This window comes from Melospiza georgiana, chromosome 4 (assembly GCF_028018845.1).
Source record: "Melospiza georgiana isolate bMelGeo1 chromosome 4, bMelGeo1.pri, whole genome shotgun sequence".
Classification (NCBI taxonomy): Eukaryota; Metazoa; Chordata; class Aves; order Passeriformes; family Passerellidae; genus Melospiza; species Melospiza georgiana.
The window spans coordinates 45,726,265-45,743,848 of NC_080433.1; the positions used below are offsets into that span (position 1 = coordinate 45,726,265).

The 17,584-nt window shown below is 36.1% G+C and overlaps 1 protein-coding gene across 3 annotated transcripts in view; it reads left to right on the forward strand.

Annotated features, from left to right (window-relative positions):
- Positions 1-17,584, forward strand: part of ZFC3H1 (zinc finger C3H1-type containing) — a 41,746-nt gene that overhangs the window by 11,813 nt on the left and 12,349 nt on the right. For all 3 annotated transcript variants that reach the window (XM_058022312.1, XM_058022313.1, XM_058022314.1), the window contains exons 7-23: positions 1,287-1,387; positions 2,326-2,529; positions 3,172-3,336; positions 4,880-5,017; positions 5,395-5,513; positions 5,853-5,999; positions 6,924-7,098; positions 7,316-7,447; positions 8,145-8,693; positions 8,777-8,886; positions 10,111-10,242; positions 11,223-11,344; positions 11,887-11,988; positions 12,349-12,465; positions 13,366-13,549; positions 15,267-15,453; positions 15,855-16,046. In XM_058022312.1, the coding sequence (XP_057878295.1) occupies positions 1,287-1,387; positions 2,326-2,529; positions 3,172-3,336; positions 4,880-5,017; positions 5,395-5,513; positions 5,853-5,999; positions 6,924-7,098; positions 7,316-7,447; positions 8,145-8,693; positions 8,777-8,886; positions 10,111-10,242; positions 11,223-11,344; positions 11,887-11,988; positions 12,349-12,465; positions 13,366-13,549; positions 15,267-15,453; positions 15,855-16,046 (2,876 nt within the window). The remainder of the gene's footprint in view (positions 1-1,286; positions 1,388-2,325; positions 2,530-3,171; positions 3,337-4,879; positions 5,018-5,394; positions 5,514-5,852; positions 6,000-6,923; positions 7,099-7,315; positions 7,448-8,144; positions 8,694-8,776; positions 8,887-10,110; positions 10,243-11,222; positions 11,345-11,886; positions 11,989-12,348; positions 12,466-13,365; positions 13,550-15,266; positions 15,454-15,854; positions 16,047-17,584) is intronic.

The window sequence follows — 17,584 nt, forward strand, 5'->3', positions numbered from 1 at the left end:
AAGGGCCTGGGGGTCCCAGTGGACATTGAGTGACAAATGGGTCGGCAGTATGGCTTTGGGTCACAGGCAAGCTATAGCTTGGTGTGTGGCACTGTGACTGTTGTGGGTCACTGTCTGGAGGAGCCTGTTAATCACTGATGAGATTGCCAGTTTTCTGGTTTCACAGTAGGAGAGAGTGACATTCTACAATGAGCCTTGCAAAAGACCTTTATGACTAAGGAAAACTGTTTCAGGCTTGTTTTTGATGAAGTTCATCAAGACACTTGGCTTACAGAAAGAGACTGAGAAAGCTGCATTTGTGTTGAGAAGGCTAAGGAAGGATTTTGCTCCTGTCTTCAACTACTTAGTGGGTAGTTGCAGACAGGACAGAGCCAAACTCATCTGTCGAATGGCAGCAGAAGGACAGGTAGCAACACTTAAATTGTAACAAAACAAATTCTGCTTAGAGAGAAGATAGTCAAAAACACTAGCACAGGTTTAAATGTTGTGGAATCTCCATGGTCAAATATACCTGGAACTTGACAACCTGACTTTGGGGGCAGCCCTGCTTTGGTCACTTGTGCTGGATCATACACCTTCCAGAAGTCTCTGCAGGCCGAAATGCTTTATTGACTCTTGAGTCTGAGGTGCATTTAAGGTAGTTGGGTTTCTGTGTTCCATGTCAACATATGGAGAGTTGAGAAAACTTCATTAAGCATAGTACTTGATTGGATACTTTTTTCTCTTGCCTTTCATCTTCCACCCTTTTTTCTTTTTTTTACTTCTTTTTCCTCCTTTCTTGTCCGCCTTCCTTATGCATTACTTTGTTAAAATACTGCACCTGCTATTTTGTATGTACAAACTACACAAATCTCTCTTGATAAAGCATCTCAATTTCTTGTTCAATGTTTCAGAATTTATCAGTAGTGCTTTGGGTCTGCTTCTGTCCTACCTTGTGTTGTGTTATGTTTTTGGTAGCTTGTAACCAGGCTACTGAGATATCTTGTTTGAGAAGGTAAATTCTTGCAATTTAAATTCAGTTTGAGGCCTGCATTACCTTAGCAGTACTGGTTGGCTGTACTTACATTTTGTATATAAAACCGAAAAAGAAAATGTAACTATGCTTTTTAAAAAAATACACATACATGTAAAAAAAGGCACTGTGCTGTGCTTGGTGTTGCCTTTGAAATTAGTGCATTGTAAAAATGTTACTCTTTCTGCTCCATTAGATCAGTTGAAGCATAAAGCATGAGTTGTTGTTTAATAAATACCTGCCAGATATCTTACATTCAGTATTTTAATTACAGCTTCTTCCCCAGTTCAACCTCCTTTCTTTGAGTGTCCAATAGGAGGATATTATCCACCTCCAGTACCACCAATTTCCTTGCCGCTACCTCCTCCAATTCCAGTAAGTAACCTTGATAATTCTCATTTTGTATCCAATTTCTAATGCTAAAGCTAGGATGAAATTTAGATTCTGGTTTGGGTACTATACTCTGTTTAATGATTCTCTTGAACTATCTCTCAGACTTGTGGTTGCTTTTTAAAGTCTTTATTTCAGCTGCCTCTTGGCTGATGCTGTTGTTGGTTAATGGAGGTTTTCCCTATTGAATTGAAATTCACTTCATTGCTAGAGCTGTGCTTTTTCATACAAAAACAAAATTGTCTAAAGCACATAAGGAAAAAGAATGAATTGGAACTATTAGCACAAGGCAACTTTGCCCCTTATCTCTAGGCCACGTAGGTAGGTAGATAGGCTTGATCTCTGACCTGTTACCTAGAGGGTGGAAAAGCCAAGACATACAGCTCATCAGTCATTCCAGCTTTAGACTGTGTTTTCTGTTTTCTCACCTAAGAGTCCACATGAAGTTCAGTTAGTGCAGTTTTTTTCATTACCCTTTTTTTTCAGTGAATGATTGTTACTCTTGTCAGAAAAGCGATAGAAAGGTACCATTTCTTCTCATGACAGCTTCTGAACTTTCAACTAAGGGAAATTGTAATTGTGTTAGCTAAGACACTTCCATAAAACTGTTTAAAGAGTGCTGGTCAACTATATTTCTCTGGCTAAATGACCTCTGGTTCAGAGTCTCACTTACATTTAGTTTGTATTTCTCCACAGCTTCTGCTATCTAAATCTGTTTCTTCCATTAACCTCTGTGAGAAATAACTTACTGTTCAATCACAGCCTTTGACAGGGATGTAAGTGTAGTTTGAATGTTAATTAAAAGGACACAGTTTAAATTACTTCTAAATCGTGGAATTATCTCAGTCTCAACCTCTGCTAAGTAATCATAAAGGAGTAGTAATTTCCACATTTCAAACCTTTGTTTTATTTTCTTTTCTCAGCCCGTACCATCTTTGAGCCATCTTTACATGGAGGGTATTCCTTGTGTTTCTCTTGAGCCACCTCCACCTCTTCCCCCTCTTCCCCCTGAAGAGCCGGAACAGCCACCAAAACCTCCCTTTGCTGATGAGGAAGAGGAGGAGGAGATGCTCTTAAGGGAAGAGTTACTCAAGTCTCTAGCCAACAAGCGTGCTTTCAGAGCTGAGGTACTTTATTGTTTTTTGAATGTAAGCCTCTAGATGGCAGTCCTGACCAAAATTTCAGTGTGACCAGCTGTGAGTGAGGCTTATCAGGGGTATTACGCTGCATTTCTAGAGGCTTAACAATCAACAAAAACCATTGTGGAATTGTAAATTGCACCTTTTTGTTATTTCTGAAGGAATTATGAAACTTCAAGGTACTGAAAATGGAGTAAGTCAAAGGAATGGGGGTTTTCTGCCAGAAAATGTTTATTACTTTTGAACTTTTCATTTAGAAAGTAAGACTAGTAACTTTGTTTCAACATCTTAGGAGAAGATGTTGGAAGAGGTTCACTACTTTTTGTTGTTGTTTTGAGGGTTTCTCTTGGAGTGAGAAGCTAAGCTTGTGGTTTTGGAAAAAATATTAGTTTTGACCTTTCTTAAAGAATCTTTGGCAGTTGACCTGTGAATAACTGGCCTACTCTTGCGTGCCTTTTTGATATTACTGCAGAATTGCAATATTTGTCTAGTACATTTCAGTAGTCTGGCTACATCACCTTTTCATGTTCCAAGACATGTATGAAACAGTCTCATTTATACTGATGCTTTTGAAAGCAGCTATGTATAATGTGCATTTTTAAGACCATAATTTGTTCTCTTTTTTTTTAGGAAACATCAAGTAACAGTGGTCCACCTTCCCCTCCTGTTCCAGACAACTTGCAGCCTGTGCCAAGAAGTAATCTGTCTGCTGTCAGTATTAATACTGTGTCTCAGCCACGGGTGCAAAGTACAAAGTTTGTTAGAGTACCAAGGCTTCCACGAGCTGTGATCACAGTAAGGAAATACTGCTGCTTCCTACTAATAAGGCTATGAGTTGAAACTGAGCTCAGTTTAACTGAAGAGCAGACTTAGATTTTCTAGTGAGACAGCACAGAAGAGTGAAGCTTCAGTTAAGCATTTGAATTATTAGTCACCTTGACAATCCATACGCTCTTCTAGAAAGACTTTGAGGCAAGAATTTATAGCTAAAGAGAGCGTCAAGATATGCCATCATACAGTGAACTAAGATTGTAAATCTAGTTCAATTATTTTCTTATCCAGACTAGCACAGACACCACTGCCAAAACAGAAGTAGTCTTGCTTTTCCTCCTGCACTTGGCCAGTTGGTGTCTTCCTTCCTTTAAAGGGGGTCTGGAGCATCAGTCCCATTGCTGAACATACTTAATATGCTAAATTGGTGAGAAAACTAACTTCTGTGGCGAAAAAGTAATTTTCCTTCTAGGAGTTGTTGAATTTTTTCAGTGAATAGTGTGTACATCAGTTAGCATGTCTGTGAGTGTGGCTGGAAGAGAGTGTTTGTGAGGAGTGTTTATGCACCTACATAAACTGGAACTTCACCTGCCTATCCTGTTGTGGTGAGAAATTGATGCAGCTGGAGTATGTTCAGCAGTAGTAGATAAAACCCATATCTTGAGAATTGCCTAGAGTATCAAAAAGAACTGGTTGTGGAAATTTGAGTATTTTTCATTTTAAAAAATGGTGGCTTTTTAATGGGGTTAATGCTTTAAAAACACCTGGAGTTTTGACAAGGTTCTGTTCTGAGATGAAGGGTAATGTATAGCTATAGTTGTCCAGATCTACAGCGGGAGATCAGAAGAGCAGTCCTGGAAATGTGAAAAAAGTTACTTTTTTCTAAGCTGTAACTCCAGAGCATTTGAGGTTAATCTTGGTTGTCTGCTTGTTTCTGCATTTTCCTTTGTGCTGGAATTGGCAGTCACCTGATCTTCAGTGAGCTTTTTAAATTTGTGTTGGCAAAAGGTGATTAATCATGATTTCATCTATTCATTACGTTCTGATGGTGTTCTCCAATTAAACTGCCTGAGCAGCTCACTGCAAGACCAACTAAGTACAACTGTGGGACAAGAGACATCTCAGCTGTGTAGCAGAAAGATGAGGGAGTTTTGGCGTGTCTGCCACACCAATTCTAATGCAGATTTGATTGGCTGTTACCTCTCAGTTACTTAAAAATTTCCTTGCAAATGACAGATGATAATTTTAATTGCAATTAAATGAATTAATCAAGTATAGTAGTTAGATGTTTGAGATTTGTATGCTCTGACCATGAACCAATAAATATGCTGCAGATACTTGGGAGTCGGTTGAAAATGTTGGAGTAACTTTCATGTTACAATATCAAGACTATGTGTAATATTACTGTCTTGTGGAGATGTACAAATGCTTATTTTTTTCTTACAATGTGGGATTGATGTGTGTGGTAACAAAAGGAGTTAACCTTCTTTTTCTCTTATTGTAAGTATGTCTTCCATTATACCTGTGTCTCTAACTTACTGTAAAACTTTTTGCATTCTCACCACAGCTTCCAAAACACAAGTCCGTTGTCGTTACATTAAATGACTCAGATGACAGTGAGTCTGATGGAGAGCCCTCTAACTCAACTAGCAGTGTGTTTGGAGGACTAGAATCTATGATAAAAGAAGCAAGGAGAAATGTTGAGGTAAATAATGTCAAAATTTTAAAAACTTTGATTATTCTTCCTTATATATGGAATTTAAACTTTAGAATTCAGTCAAGAAATACTGAATTGCATCAGAAGAGGGTAAGAGTCCCATCTGGAGAACTACATTGTAATTTGGATTGCACAAGCTAATAAAATTTTTTTGTTGAAGATGCCGTCCTGAGGATAGAACTTGGAATATATTTTGGTTTGATTTTTTTCAATTAAAATTCAGTGCATTGTTAGGCAAAAACATAGTGGCTTAAAAGATCTTACTAGCCTTGAACAGCTGTGTTAGTGCTGAAATTCCTCTTATAAATACTATTTGATAGCTGTATCTAGCATGACTGGTACTGACTTGAGTCTAATTGTAACAGGCATCAAAAATCAAAGCCCCTCCAAAATCAGAAAAAGAGAATGATCCAATGAGAACTCCAGAGGCTCTGCCAGAAGATAAGAAAATAGAATACAGACTTCTGAAAGAAGAGATTGCCAGGTAATCTTAGTTTAATTGTTAATGTAAAATGTGTTTTATTTGTAGCCCTTTGCTAACTAGTCTACTTTTGTAACCTGAAGGAAGATCTGGGTTTAAAAACCTTGCCATCACCTTCTGGTTTTTCCCCCCATGCAGTTTTTTGGTAAGACTACATAGAGGTCTAAAGAAAATCCTGGGATTTGAACTGACTTAAGAGTACTGATTGCAGTTATGGAAAGTACTTTTTCTTTTAACTTGAAATCTTGTCCTGCTACTATTTCCAAAAATTTAAAAACTCATGGGTGTACACATGAAAATGATTGTTGAGGCTACTGAACAGCTTTGTTTTTGACGTTTCAGTCGTGAGAAACAGCGCTTAATTAAGTCTGATCCAGTGAAGAACAATTCGTCCCCTGCAAATTCAGATGGTGAAGTTGATGGAATTGGGAGAATAGCAGTAGTGACCAAACAAGTCACAGAAGCAGAAGCAAAGCTGAAGAAAAACAGGTATGCATTTTACTGTCCTAAGTCCTACCTTTTGCTTAACAGGATCAAGAGAAAATATTTTCAAATGTGTAGCATTTAAAGAGCAAGGAATGATTTTTCCTGTTGTCTTGGAACTATCAGCCTTTAATTGTATTGCTGTGCAAAAGGAATTGTGTTGTATTGCCAGAGAGGTGTTTGATAACTTTTATGTATGATTTGTCATGCTAAGTGTTTTCAGCTGTATTTATGTTCAGTGACAAGATTATGATTTGTGCCACCTAATATGGCTTTTCTCTTCTGGCATGCCTCTTCCATGTTTCTCACCTTAATTTCAAATTACAAAGTAATTGGAAGTAGAAGTGCTTTGCATCCTCTTCTCAGCTTCTTTTTCCACTTGATTATTTCTGTATGGTCTTGTGAACAAACTAGGTTGCGATCAGTCATCAACTGAAAAATAATCTTCCATCCTCTCTTTATCCACACCCATCTAAGTGTTTATCTTCCCTTGATGCATAGCTTTTTGTAATTTGTCTACTCTGTTGCTGTGCCATAACATTATGGCTTGTAATCTGGAAGTGTGTGTATGTGCCCAAGATGGAAGTAGGTTGTTACTTAACAGAAAGCAAGAATGTGTGTTTTGGTTGTCATTCTATTAAAAACAGTCTTAAAGACAGAGCATTTGCTTACCTTCCCCTGTCCTTGTAACTAGAATGTTTTTTTCTGCATTATACTTAGATGCTGAACTTGGGATGCTGAAATGTGCTGTATATATTGACAGTATTTACTGTCTTCTGAATATTAGGACTGTTTGGAGAGGCTTAATTTGTAGTCTTCTTGTGACTTAGGAGAGCTATCTTCTTAAATAACTGGGGTTTTGGAGGAGCAGCAATTGCCCTAAGTAGTTTGCCTTTGGAAAAAAATGTGTTCATTCCTTTTTTATTTCAGAATGCTGTTGATAAAGGATGAGTCTGTCTTGAAAAATTTATTGCAACAACAGGCCAAGAAGAGAGAGAATGTTCGAATTGCTGAGAATAAAATTAGCAAACTGGCTGAACAGCTACAAGCAACAGAGAAGATCTTGAATGCTAACAAGGCATTTCTCAAGAGGCTTCAGGAACATGTAATTGGCACTCTGAAATGCTTGTTTCCTAGAGTTGGAAATCTTAAAATGGGATGCCTGATTTTTGGTGCCAGTAGACTTTTCTTGGAATTACTTACTAATTCCCACCTAGTTATATTATATCTCATTAATTCCATGTAATTATATTTTATTATGTGATCATATCTGTAAATTTGCATCTTGCTGTAGTATTTAGTTTTTATTTTTATTTTTTCAGATACATAAAGTTCAGCAGCGAGTCACAGTGAAAAAAGCTCTGGCATTAAAATACGGAGAAGAACTTGCTCGAGCAAAAGCAGTAGCAAGTAAGGAAATTGGGAAACGAAAGCTAGAGCACGATCATCTTGGTGTAAGTCAGCATGCTTTTAAACCAAACTACTTGGAAAAGATTATAAATCTTGGTTAACAAAGTTCAAGTGGAATTTCAGGAAAACGTTTCAGAAACAATGTAGGGAATATTCTTATTGGTTTTGTTCATTTTTGAGAATTCAAAAAAAAGGCAGTAATGATTTAAGGAAGAAAACTCTTCAAAGCTTACATTTCAATGTTAGGGGAGTGGCATTCATAGATAAGTAATAAGAGGAGCTGCGTGGCTGTGAAAAAAGAAAATTCTGTTAGTAGGCATCAACGATTGTGTTAAACTATCAAGCTAACTTGCTGCAGAGTGGATCTGATACTGTTTTGAAAAACAAAATATACAAAAACAAGACTAAAATATTTTTCTAAATTTTAGTCCTTCTACTCCCAACATCACTGTATGTACTTGTTTTATAGCTCAACTTTTAATTTGGGCCAGAACTTCTGTTGAAGCCTTCCCTCCCTGTACATGATAAAGGGTAATTTTTATCGCAAAACATGCAGATCTGCCACTTGATTTGTGGCAAACCTTTGTTGTTTTTCTGCTGTTTGTTGAAATCTTCAGGCAAGAGTTTAAAATACATTTTTATAAACGCTGAGTTAAGTATTTTGGCTATGTTTTTCCTTCCTGTCAATAGATCAGTAGATGAGAAAATTGAAATAAAGAGATTTTTTTTTTTTCTTTTTAGCCAAGCAAAATGTTGAAATTGGATACCTCCCCTGCATCAAGTCCAAAAAAGCCTTCAGCAGAATTGATTGCACTAGAGAAAAAACGACTGCAGCAACTAGAATATGAATATGCTCTAAAGATTCAGAAGTTGAAGGAGGCCCGTGCACTTCAAACCAAGGAACAATCAAATACCACACCTCAAGTAGAAGAGGAATCTGAATTTGCATTACCTCAGCCATCACTTCATGATCTTACACAGGACAAATTGACTTTGGACAGTGAAGAAAATTACTTTGATGATGAAGTTTTGTCTAATTCAAACAGAGAACGAAGGAGATCTTTCAGAGAATCGAATTCTTTTACAAAGCCAAATCTAAAACACATGGACACTCCAAAACAAGAAACTATAAACAAACTTTCTAAAAAGGCTTCCGAGGAGCCCGAGCTGTTCCTTGGATTGAATATTGATGAACTGAAAAAACTTTATGCTAAAGCTGACAGCTTGAAAGAGCTGCTAATGAAAAGTACTGCCTGTATTGTGCCTAAGGAAGATCTCTTGTGTGGTCAGGTAAATGTTGTACAATTAAACATGAAGCTTGTTGTTATTAGGTGCTCCAGCAGCTGCTGTATATCTGTTTATCTGTTTCCTAGGAAATTTCAGTGGACGTGGATATTTTTACGTCACAAAGTAAACAAGCTGAAGTGAAACCATTTCCGTTTGGACCATACCGTAGTCCTCTTCTGCTATTTAAATCCTACAGGTATGAAGACTGTAGCAGCTTTTTGACTTGTGTGTTCTTGTTCATATGGTCTTCAGTGCTCTTCCTTGATACCCAGATGTGTACAGGAAGACGAGTCCTAGTGAGAAACTTGACTATCCCTAAACAATATTGCCTGGTTTAGAAAATAGAATTATTTTATTCAGGTTTGTTTTTCTGCTATGCACATGTCCCTTGGTTTTGTGCAATGTGCTGCTTTTACATTGTATTGTGCATTGTTTGATACAACTAAACTAAAAACATGGCTAAGTGTTTGAAAACAGGATTTTTATATCTAGTATGAAACAGTGTAAATCCAAGAAGCATATTTCAGTTATGCAGTCTTTGAACTTGGCTAGAATTTACATAATCTGAGTCAAAATTGGCTCAGTCATCTATTTTTGGATTCCTCCTCACTGGAAAGAGGCATAATCACAGTGATTCATCTTGACTTGACAGTAATAGCTGCAAGTGTAATCAATTTGGCACATCTGTCTTTGGACTAAAGAGAACTTTGTTCCTACATGTCAAATTGTAGACAACAAAAGTTGAATTTAAACTGGAGAAGTTGTATCCTACCATGTGCTTCAGCTTTTTTATTGCTGTGGAATTAAGCAGTAGAAGATGGAGAAAACCATCTTTACAGGAGTATTCATTTTAACTTGTAGGTTATGATGTCAATTCCTGAAGGAGCTAGAAATCCCAAAATGGATGTAGTCAAACTTCAGCTAAAGATTTAAAAGAAGTGTTAGTCTGCTAGACTAAGACTGGTTTTGTTTGTTTATGTGTTCTAAGGCTGAAATGTTTTCTTTCCTACTATTTCTTCAAGTTAGTCTTTAACAGTTATCTTTACACTTCTATTTGATGTTGGTCTTAATGCTGATTAGAGCCTGAGATTTTCTATAAACTACTGAAATACACTTTCAGTAGTTTGCTTTCCATACTGGGTTTTTACTCCACTCCTGTTCTCATATTAATGAAGTTCTGCACCTAAACTAGATGAGAATGCTAGAGGAAAACTTAATTAGGTTGAGAAGTATTCCATTGTTCCCTTCCTCTTGCCCTTGTTTTTGCCTTGTTTGTAGCCTGTAGGTTAATGATGCTTTTGGTTAGTAGCAGGGATTTGGAAATAATGAGATTTAGTACTGCGAGTGATTTTAATTACTTTTAGAAAACTGATGTCTTGCCTTGTGTACTTTTTGACCATAATTTGCTGTTTCATTTTAGGTTTAGTCCTTATTTCCGTACCAAGGAGAAGCTGTACCTCAGTTCAATAACGTATAGCAATATGATTGAGCCAAAACAGTGTTTCTGCCGCTTTGATTTAACAGGCACGTGTAATGATGATGACTGTCAGTGGTAAGTTCTTCTTTATTTTCCTGGCTTAAATGAAACCTCTCTTCTAGATGTCTGCCTTTGAGTCTGAAATAAGTACTGTTTTCTTTTCTTTGAAAGATTTGGATATGTGATCCTATGCACAGGTTCTAGACAAGGTTATTTTTAATAGTCTATTACAGATACTTAGTTGGAAGAAAAACCCCTTTCAACTAAGCCATGAAGAAGGAGGAGGCTCTTTAAATGTGAATTTAGAAAAATAGTACAGCCTGATAGAGAATATTTTAACATTTTTCTAGTAATTCCAATGGATCTGGTTATATACAGCTTCAACATAACTTCAACTCATAGAACCTTACATAGTGGTTGAAACTGTTAAGCACCCTTGATTTGAAAAGTGTATACCAAATCAATGATTAAGTGAAAAACCAATAATATTGTAGTGTAATTCTAGTTTCCTGGAAAAGTACTAGCTAAGTTTGTTTCTTTAAAGGCTGGTGTTAAATTGTATTAAAAAATAACTTGTTTACTAATCTTGTGCAGTATATTTAAAAGGGGATATGAATTGGCTTGGAATGTACTCAATATGGAAACCTAACTACTGGTAAAACTGGACTGAACTTTATTCTGGATCAGCTTTTAGCTGCTGTCATCAGACCATTGTTAGACTCTTTAAGATATAAAGTGATGTCTAATTCTTATAGTTATTTTGTTTGAACTGGAAAGTTCTAAATACTGTGCTGTAGGCTTAAGTTTAGAAAAAGCCTAGAAAGAAAAGTTTAGAAAAAGCCTAGAAAGAAAAGTTTAGAAAAAGCCTAGAAAGAAAAGTTTAGAAAAGTTTCATGTAGAAACACATTTAACCAACTTTGATTAAACCAACTTTCAAAGCAAACGGTACTTTTTCTGTGGGTATTGTTTTCTTTATGCCTCACCCAAGTGTGTACTAAAACTTTATTATTTTGTTGCTATGATAAATGTATTAATTGCTTATTTATTTGTTTTAGGCAGCACATGAAAGATTGCACTCTTAGCCGTAAGCAGCTCTTTCAGGATATTCTGTCTTACAATTTAGAACTGATTGGCTGTTCAGAAAAAAGCACTGATGAGGAAATCAGCACTGCCACAGGTTATTGAGTCTTTTGTTCTCTTTTGTATCTAAAAATTATTTTCTGAAGGGAATGAGTTTCGTTAAAAGCTCTATGTGCAAGGACTTTGATGTGAAGCAATATCTAAGATACAGCTATATGAAGTTTCTTTAGTTGTCCGTTTCAGTCCTTTGTAGTGGGTAGTTACATTGGTGTCTTACAGAAAGAAAAGAATCACTGGTCTGAGGAACATTTCATTAAAAACAAGTATTCCTGGGATTCAGGGTGTTGGGGAGCAGTGAGCATGGAATCTTTACCTCTCTCCTTCCTCAATGTTTTGTGTAACTACTGGACGGACCTGTTTCAGTGGAGCTGGAATTTAATAACAATGCCTTTGCCATATAGGCAAGTGGCCAAACAGAACTTGGTTATTTTTCATTTTTTTGTGCTAGGATGTTAAATTACCATGCCTCTTACAGCAGTCATATTTCATAAATTTATCATAGATTGTGTTAAGTTACTGTTAAGTTACTTATTTGTTTAATCTATATGCTTATCTAAGCTGCACATATTCTTGTTTCAGAAAAATATGTTGAAAAACTTTTTGGTATAAACCGAGATCGTATGTCAGTGGATCAGATGGCTGTTCTTCTGGCCAGCAACGTCAATGAGAGTAAAAGTCACAGTAAGTAGCTTGCTAGATTAAATACAATGTATATAAATGAGTAAAAACTATATGAGTATACCTTGATGGTTTTGTAAACCAAAAATATATTTTAATATAATTTATTTATCTCAGTATTATAAATTCTGATTATGGTAACAAAGTGTACAGAGTTTAAGGCAATAATACAATAGTTTTGGAGTTCCATTTGTAGAATTTGTTTATGCACTTAAGCACAATAAATTTCAAGTAAGTAGTATTGAAATTTATGCACTTTTTTCTATTGAACTCACAGCATCTTTTTATCTAAAATCCTTATTAGGAAAAATATTTTACTCTTGAATACAGAAACTGAAAGAATTTTTACTACTTTGTTTACAGCCCCTCCACATACAACTTGGAAAGAGAAAAGGAAATGGAGACCTAAGTACTGGAGAAAACCTCTGTTAGATAGTAGCAGCAGTGAAGAGGAACAGTTTGTTGGACCTATTAAATATGGTAATCTGGATATGTGGCACCCTTTAAATGAATACTAGAGGAAAAAACCCACCCACCTCTTTCTAACACTTGATTTTTAAAGGGTTTTTTGAGAAAGCCAGGGCTTTATTTAATAGCTTTCTTTACTTTCCACTTCCTGTATGCAGACTTTATTTTGCATAAATTTTTTGGGTAAAGTTTTGACCTACACTTGTAATTCTATTAGATTTTTTCTTTAATGTGACTGGAACTTAGGGTGGAATGTCTAATTATCTGTTCTTAAAAGGAGCATAAGGAACTGTTTCTCTAGAATGTTTCAGCCTTGCCCATATACCATTAGGATTTTAAGAAAGTTTTATTTTGCTTCAACAGCCCTGCTTTCTCCTTCTTCCTCCCCCTGAACTTTAAATGATAAAACATCAGTTTTCAGTTACCTTACATTTGTGCAGATTTTGTATTTGGTGTGAGGTCAGGAGTTAAAAAAGGCGCCAGTTAAGCAGCATTTGAGACTTGGAAGCTGCTAGAGCATCAGTAACCTGATAGCATTTCACATGTGACTGTTGGAGGTAGGAGCTTTAGGATTTGTTAGCAAATCTCTAAAAAGGATTTTTTGAGACTCAGAGTTGAGATAAATTTTTCTTTGTCAAATATGTCTAGTTTGTAATGCTGCCTGATGAACTGCCTTAGTTGGTGTCTGTTGATCAAGGCAAACTTTACAGCTAATTCTTTCATTCTTTCACATTTGGAATATAACCAGTTCTCTACAAGCAATACAGTTTGAAGAATGCTGAGATAATGCTATTTACTTGTGATTGATGGGAGTACTTGAAATATGTAAATGCCACGTCTTGTGAGAGTTACTGGTCACTACTGTTTTAAAAAGGAAATTTTCTTTTTAAAAAATTTGTCTATTATTTACAGCCCATCCCTCAGAACATAAAAAAAGAGTTCCAGTGCTTGATACTGTGGTGACTCCAGATGATGTCCGGTATTTTACAAGTGAGACTGATGACATTTCCAACTTGGAAGCAAGTGTCCAAGAAAACCCCTGTGATGTACAGCTTTGGATTAAACTTGCATATAAATACTTGAATCAAAATGAAGGGTATGTCTGTTACATATGAGACCTTGCTACATTTGCCCTTGCTGCTATGATCAAGTTTCCTATTTGATATTAAAGAACTTTTCTTCGACAATGCCACAAATAATGCATTACTTTAAGCAGGTTAAAAAATAGATTATATTTAGTGCAGTATATGAGTAATAAATTACACTGATGGTTTATCTTTGCGTAGGTTCTTTTTCAGAATGGAAGTTGATGGTAAGTAGTGTGGGAGAAGTAATTGTTCATGTTTGAAAAGTGCTCTGTGTAAGATGACAATGGAATGTTGTACTTCCAGCAGTAAAAATGGGCCAATGAACTCAAATCATTCTCCCCTAGAGTGAATGGGTGCAATAATTTTTGAAATTCCTTTCATCAGCCATCTTTCTTAAAAGGACAGTTTTGATAGTTGGTTTTATCCCTGTAGAAATCATCCACTTGAGCACTTGGTTTCTTATTTTGTGATTTTTTTTTAAATTTCAGTTTCCTGAGTTTCATTGCTTCTCTTCCTTAAAATTATGCTGCAGAGTACCAAGTTTCTGTTGGCAGTCAGATCACTTGAATAGGAAGTCTGTCATGATGGTTTCATCTATTATGATGATTGACTTCAGTTTTAATAGTGAGGTACAGCTGAGCAACTGTAGCAGGAAGCAAGGGGAATGGAGAGGAGCAGCTCTACTTTAAAAGCCTTGTTTAAACTGTGAATAGTGGGAAATTAGGAAACAAATCAGTTTAACTGTATCAGTAGGTGCCTGATCAATAGAAGGGGTAGAACTGGGAAGGCCAGTAATCCCAAGTATTGCTGGCAAGTAGCAGCATGAGAAGAGCATGCCTTCTGAATATAAGTGTAGTTGGGAAACAATCAAGAGAAGGGAGAAATCCTAGTGGAAGATATGTACATCCTTTTCTTAAAACAGCCACCTCTCCCATTCCTGCTTCTTCAGTACTCTGAAGAAATTTGACTGCTCTAGTAAGTGAAAGTAGTGGGATTGGAAATCTTCAGATTTATGCATGATTAACTGTGTTAGGTTTTTTTTGAGACTTGTGTATTTCTTCTCATACATGTCCATGCAAAATAATTTCGAAAGATGTTTTCAGAATAAGTGGGACCTCAGAAACAATCTGTGGTTTTATGGAAGATGTATTTATGCATTATAGCTTGGCTCTGTGGCTTGCAGTATAATCAGTTATTTCAGCTAATTTTATATTACTTGGTGGGTATTGTCTCATTTTTTTATTTAAAAAATAAAATTTCAGGTTTTTTAATGTCTTAGAGGCAGAACCTTTATGATATGCTGAAATAAAGACTTTATATAATGACTGTAGAAGGTAAATTAAATATTTAACGAAAATCTAACTTACTTTAATACACCTCTGAAGTATGTACTTAAGTTCTTAAGCCTCTATGGTGTAAATGCCTTTATATCCTGATTGCTTAGAGACCAATCTTACCAATTTTCAGTTAATTTGGACTCTTTTATTTGAATTGGCAGTCTTCATAGAATACTTATTTCTGTGCACTATAACAATTGTACCTCCTAACCTCTGAAACTTGAAAACTTGCTGAAGCTTTGATATAGTAAAGGACAATGTTTGAGAAAAGATATTGTGTGTGACTTCCATTCTAAATAAAAACATCCATTTTCATATTTGATACAGTGGAAGTAATAATACCAGCACAGCTGATGTGAGTCCTTTTTTCAATATTTAATTTTTACAGCTCCTCATCCGAGTGTTTAGATTCTACTTTAAATGTTTTGGCTCGAGCCCTGGAGAGCAACAAAGAAAATCCTGAAATTTGGTGTCATTACCTCAGACTTTTCTCAAAAAGAGGAACCAAGGAGGAGATACAGGAAATGTGTGAAACAGCAGTGGAATATGCTCCCTCTTATCAAATTTGGTGGACAGTAAGTAAAAATTCCAAATGATGTATTAAATGGTCCTGTAAGTGTGTGTTTTCTACTCTGTAAAGTCAGCGTGCGTGACAGGAAAGTGTCAAATGAAAAGTACTATTTTTGAAACATCAAAAGTTGAAAATGAAACTATTCAGGTTCTTGCAGGTTATTTCTAGAAATCATCAGTTTTCCTCAGGTAGTAAAAATTATTTAAAATCAATGTGTTAAATTGATTGCAAAACGTGGGTTTTCTTGTACTATTAAAAGCGGTATCTTTAGAGGTTTAATATGAAAATTTGGCGTGATAAGATAGCAAAAGGCATTATTTGAAGTTTGTGATCTGTGTGATTTTTAAACCTTAACGTAGAAGCTTTACTTGCATTTTGATTGTTGTTACTATTATTTCTCTCTAGTTTTTGAATTTGGAGAATTCCTTCGATGGAAAAGACTATGTATGTGGGAGGATGCTGCAGTTCTTAATGGAAGTGACAAGAGGAGGAGAAAACCCAAATCTTGTGTCCTTTCAGTTGCTGGAGACACTCCTCTACAGGGTTCATTTAAGCCTCTTTACAGGAAGACATCAGAATGCTCTTGTTCTGCTGCAGGTAACTTTTAAGTTACCACCCCAGGAGTGTTTTCATAGCTTCACCTTTTTAATTTGTGTGACTGTGGTAGTTTGAACTTTAGTGGAACTGTGCCTTCCTTTAGGAGAATTTCTTCAGCAAGTAGAGGCTTCTGCTTTGAGCTATGATGCCATTGTAAAAGCTGCATGTAGCTTTGAGGGTTTTGTTGCCTACTTTTTTTTTTGTTTGTGTAGCTAATAGCCTAGACTACTAGGTCTCAAAATAATTCCCAGGGAGATACTTTATTTTTTGGTTTCTTGTAAACCATAGATCAGGTTTTTGCAGTGAAAGGTCTGAGAGTATTGCCTCAGGTATTCAAAATTGCTACAGAAATTATCAAACCAGTAGTTCTTGGGAAAGAGCATAGTAGCTTTCTAATAGTATTGCCCCAGACTGTTAAATTAGATTTTATTGCTCCTGTCACCCCTGAAGTCATTGAGTTATCTCAGGCCAGAACTACGACTGTAGAAGTAATTTAGGTGACTGTTAACTCTTGTGTTGATGATAAAAGTGGTGGCTGAAGGTGAGAAATGGATATCACCCTCTCCCAGAGTGGGAGCTCTGTCCTTTCAGTTACAGGTTGTTTCATTCCTGCCAGTAGGTGCCACTTGCTGCTTGCTGCAGCCTGTCACTGCCCTCAGAGTTTGAGAACCTCAGGCTTTTGTCTGGCTCCAGTTGGAATGAGAGAGCACAGTGCTGTGCTGGCTTTCTCCAAATGTACTGAGAAATGTAACTCTGAATGCATAAAAAGAGCAGGGCTCTGGAGAAAAAACTCTTTGTGTCAAATCAACATGGAAATCCAGGGAGAATTACACTGGTTGGTTACCCTCACCTTTCTTCAAAGCATCATCACAAAGTCAAACTTTTTTTTTCCAAATGAATCTGAAATGTGTAGTTGAAAAGAATGGCTTGGCATGAGATTATTTAATTGTATTTCAGAGAAAATAATTTTGGAGTAACTGCTACTTCAGAGTAAATAGCAGTGTGTATTGGAAAACTTGAAAGCAATTTTTTTCAAGTATTTTGTGGACTTAGTTTTCAAGTATTAAGTGAAATGCTTTTGAAACACCAGTTTTCGCCAACTTCAGGACGTGTTCTGCTGAATTTTGCATAAATTTGCAAGTATATTCATTCTCTTGAAAAATGCATTCTTTGATCTTACTGTGTTTGTCCAAAATGTTGGCACATTGGTAGTCATGAGGTTCTGTTGTGTTTTAGAAAGAAATTGTGTTTAGACTTTATTTAATTGCATGCCCTAATTATTTTATTTAGTATCTGCTAGATTAACTGGACTCTTCTATCTTTGCATATGACCAGTAGAAAAATTTCAAGTAATATCCTTGTTCTCAGGTTTCCAAAACGTTTTTTAAAACATGTCTAGAGATGGTGGACTTTTAATAGGTGTAACTTAGTAATTTTATAACAAGAATTTAATAAATAAAAACCCCAAGCCAAACAGACAACCCCAAATGCACAAGACCTAGTAGGATATAGCAAATTGAATCCAAATTGTAGATGGG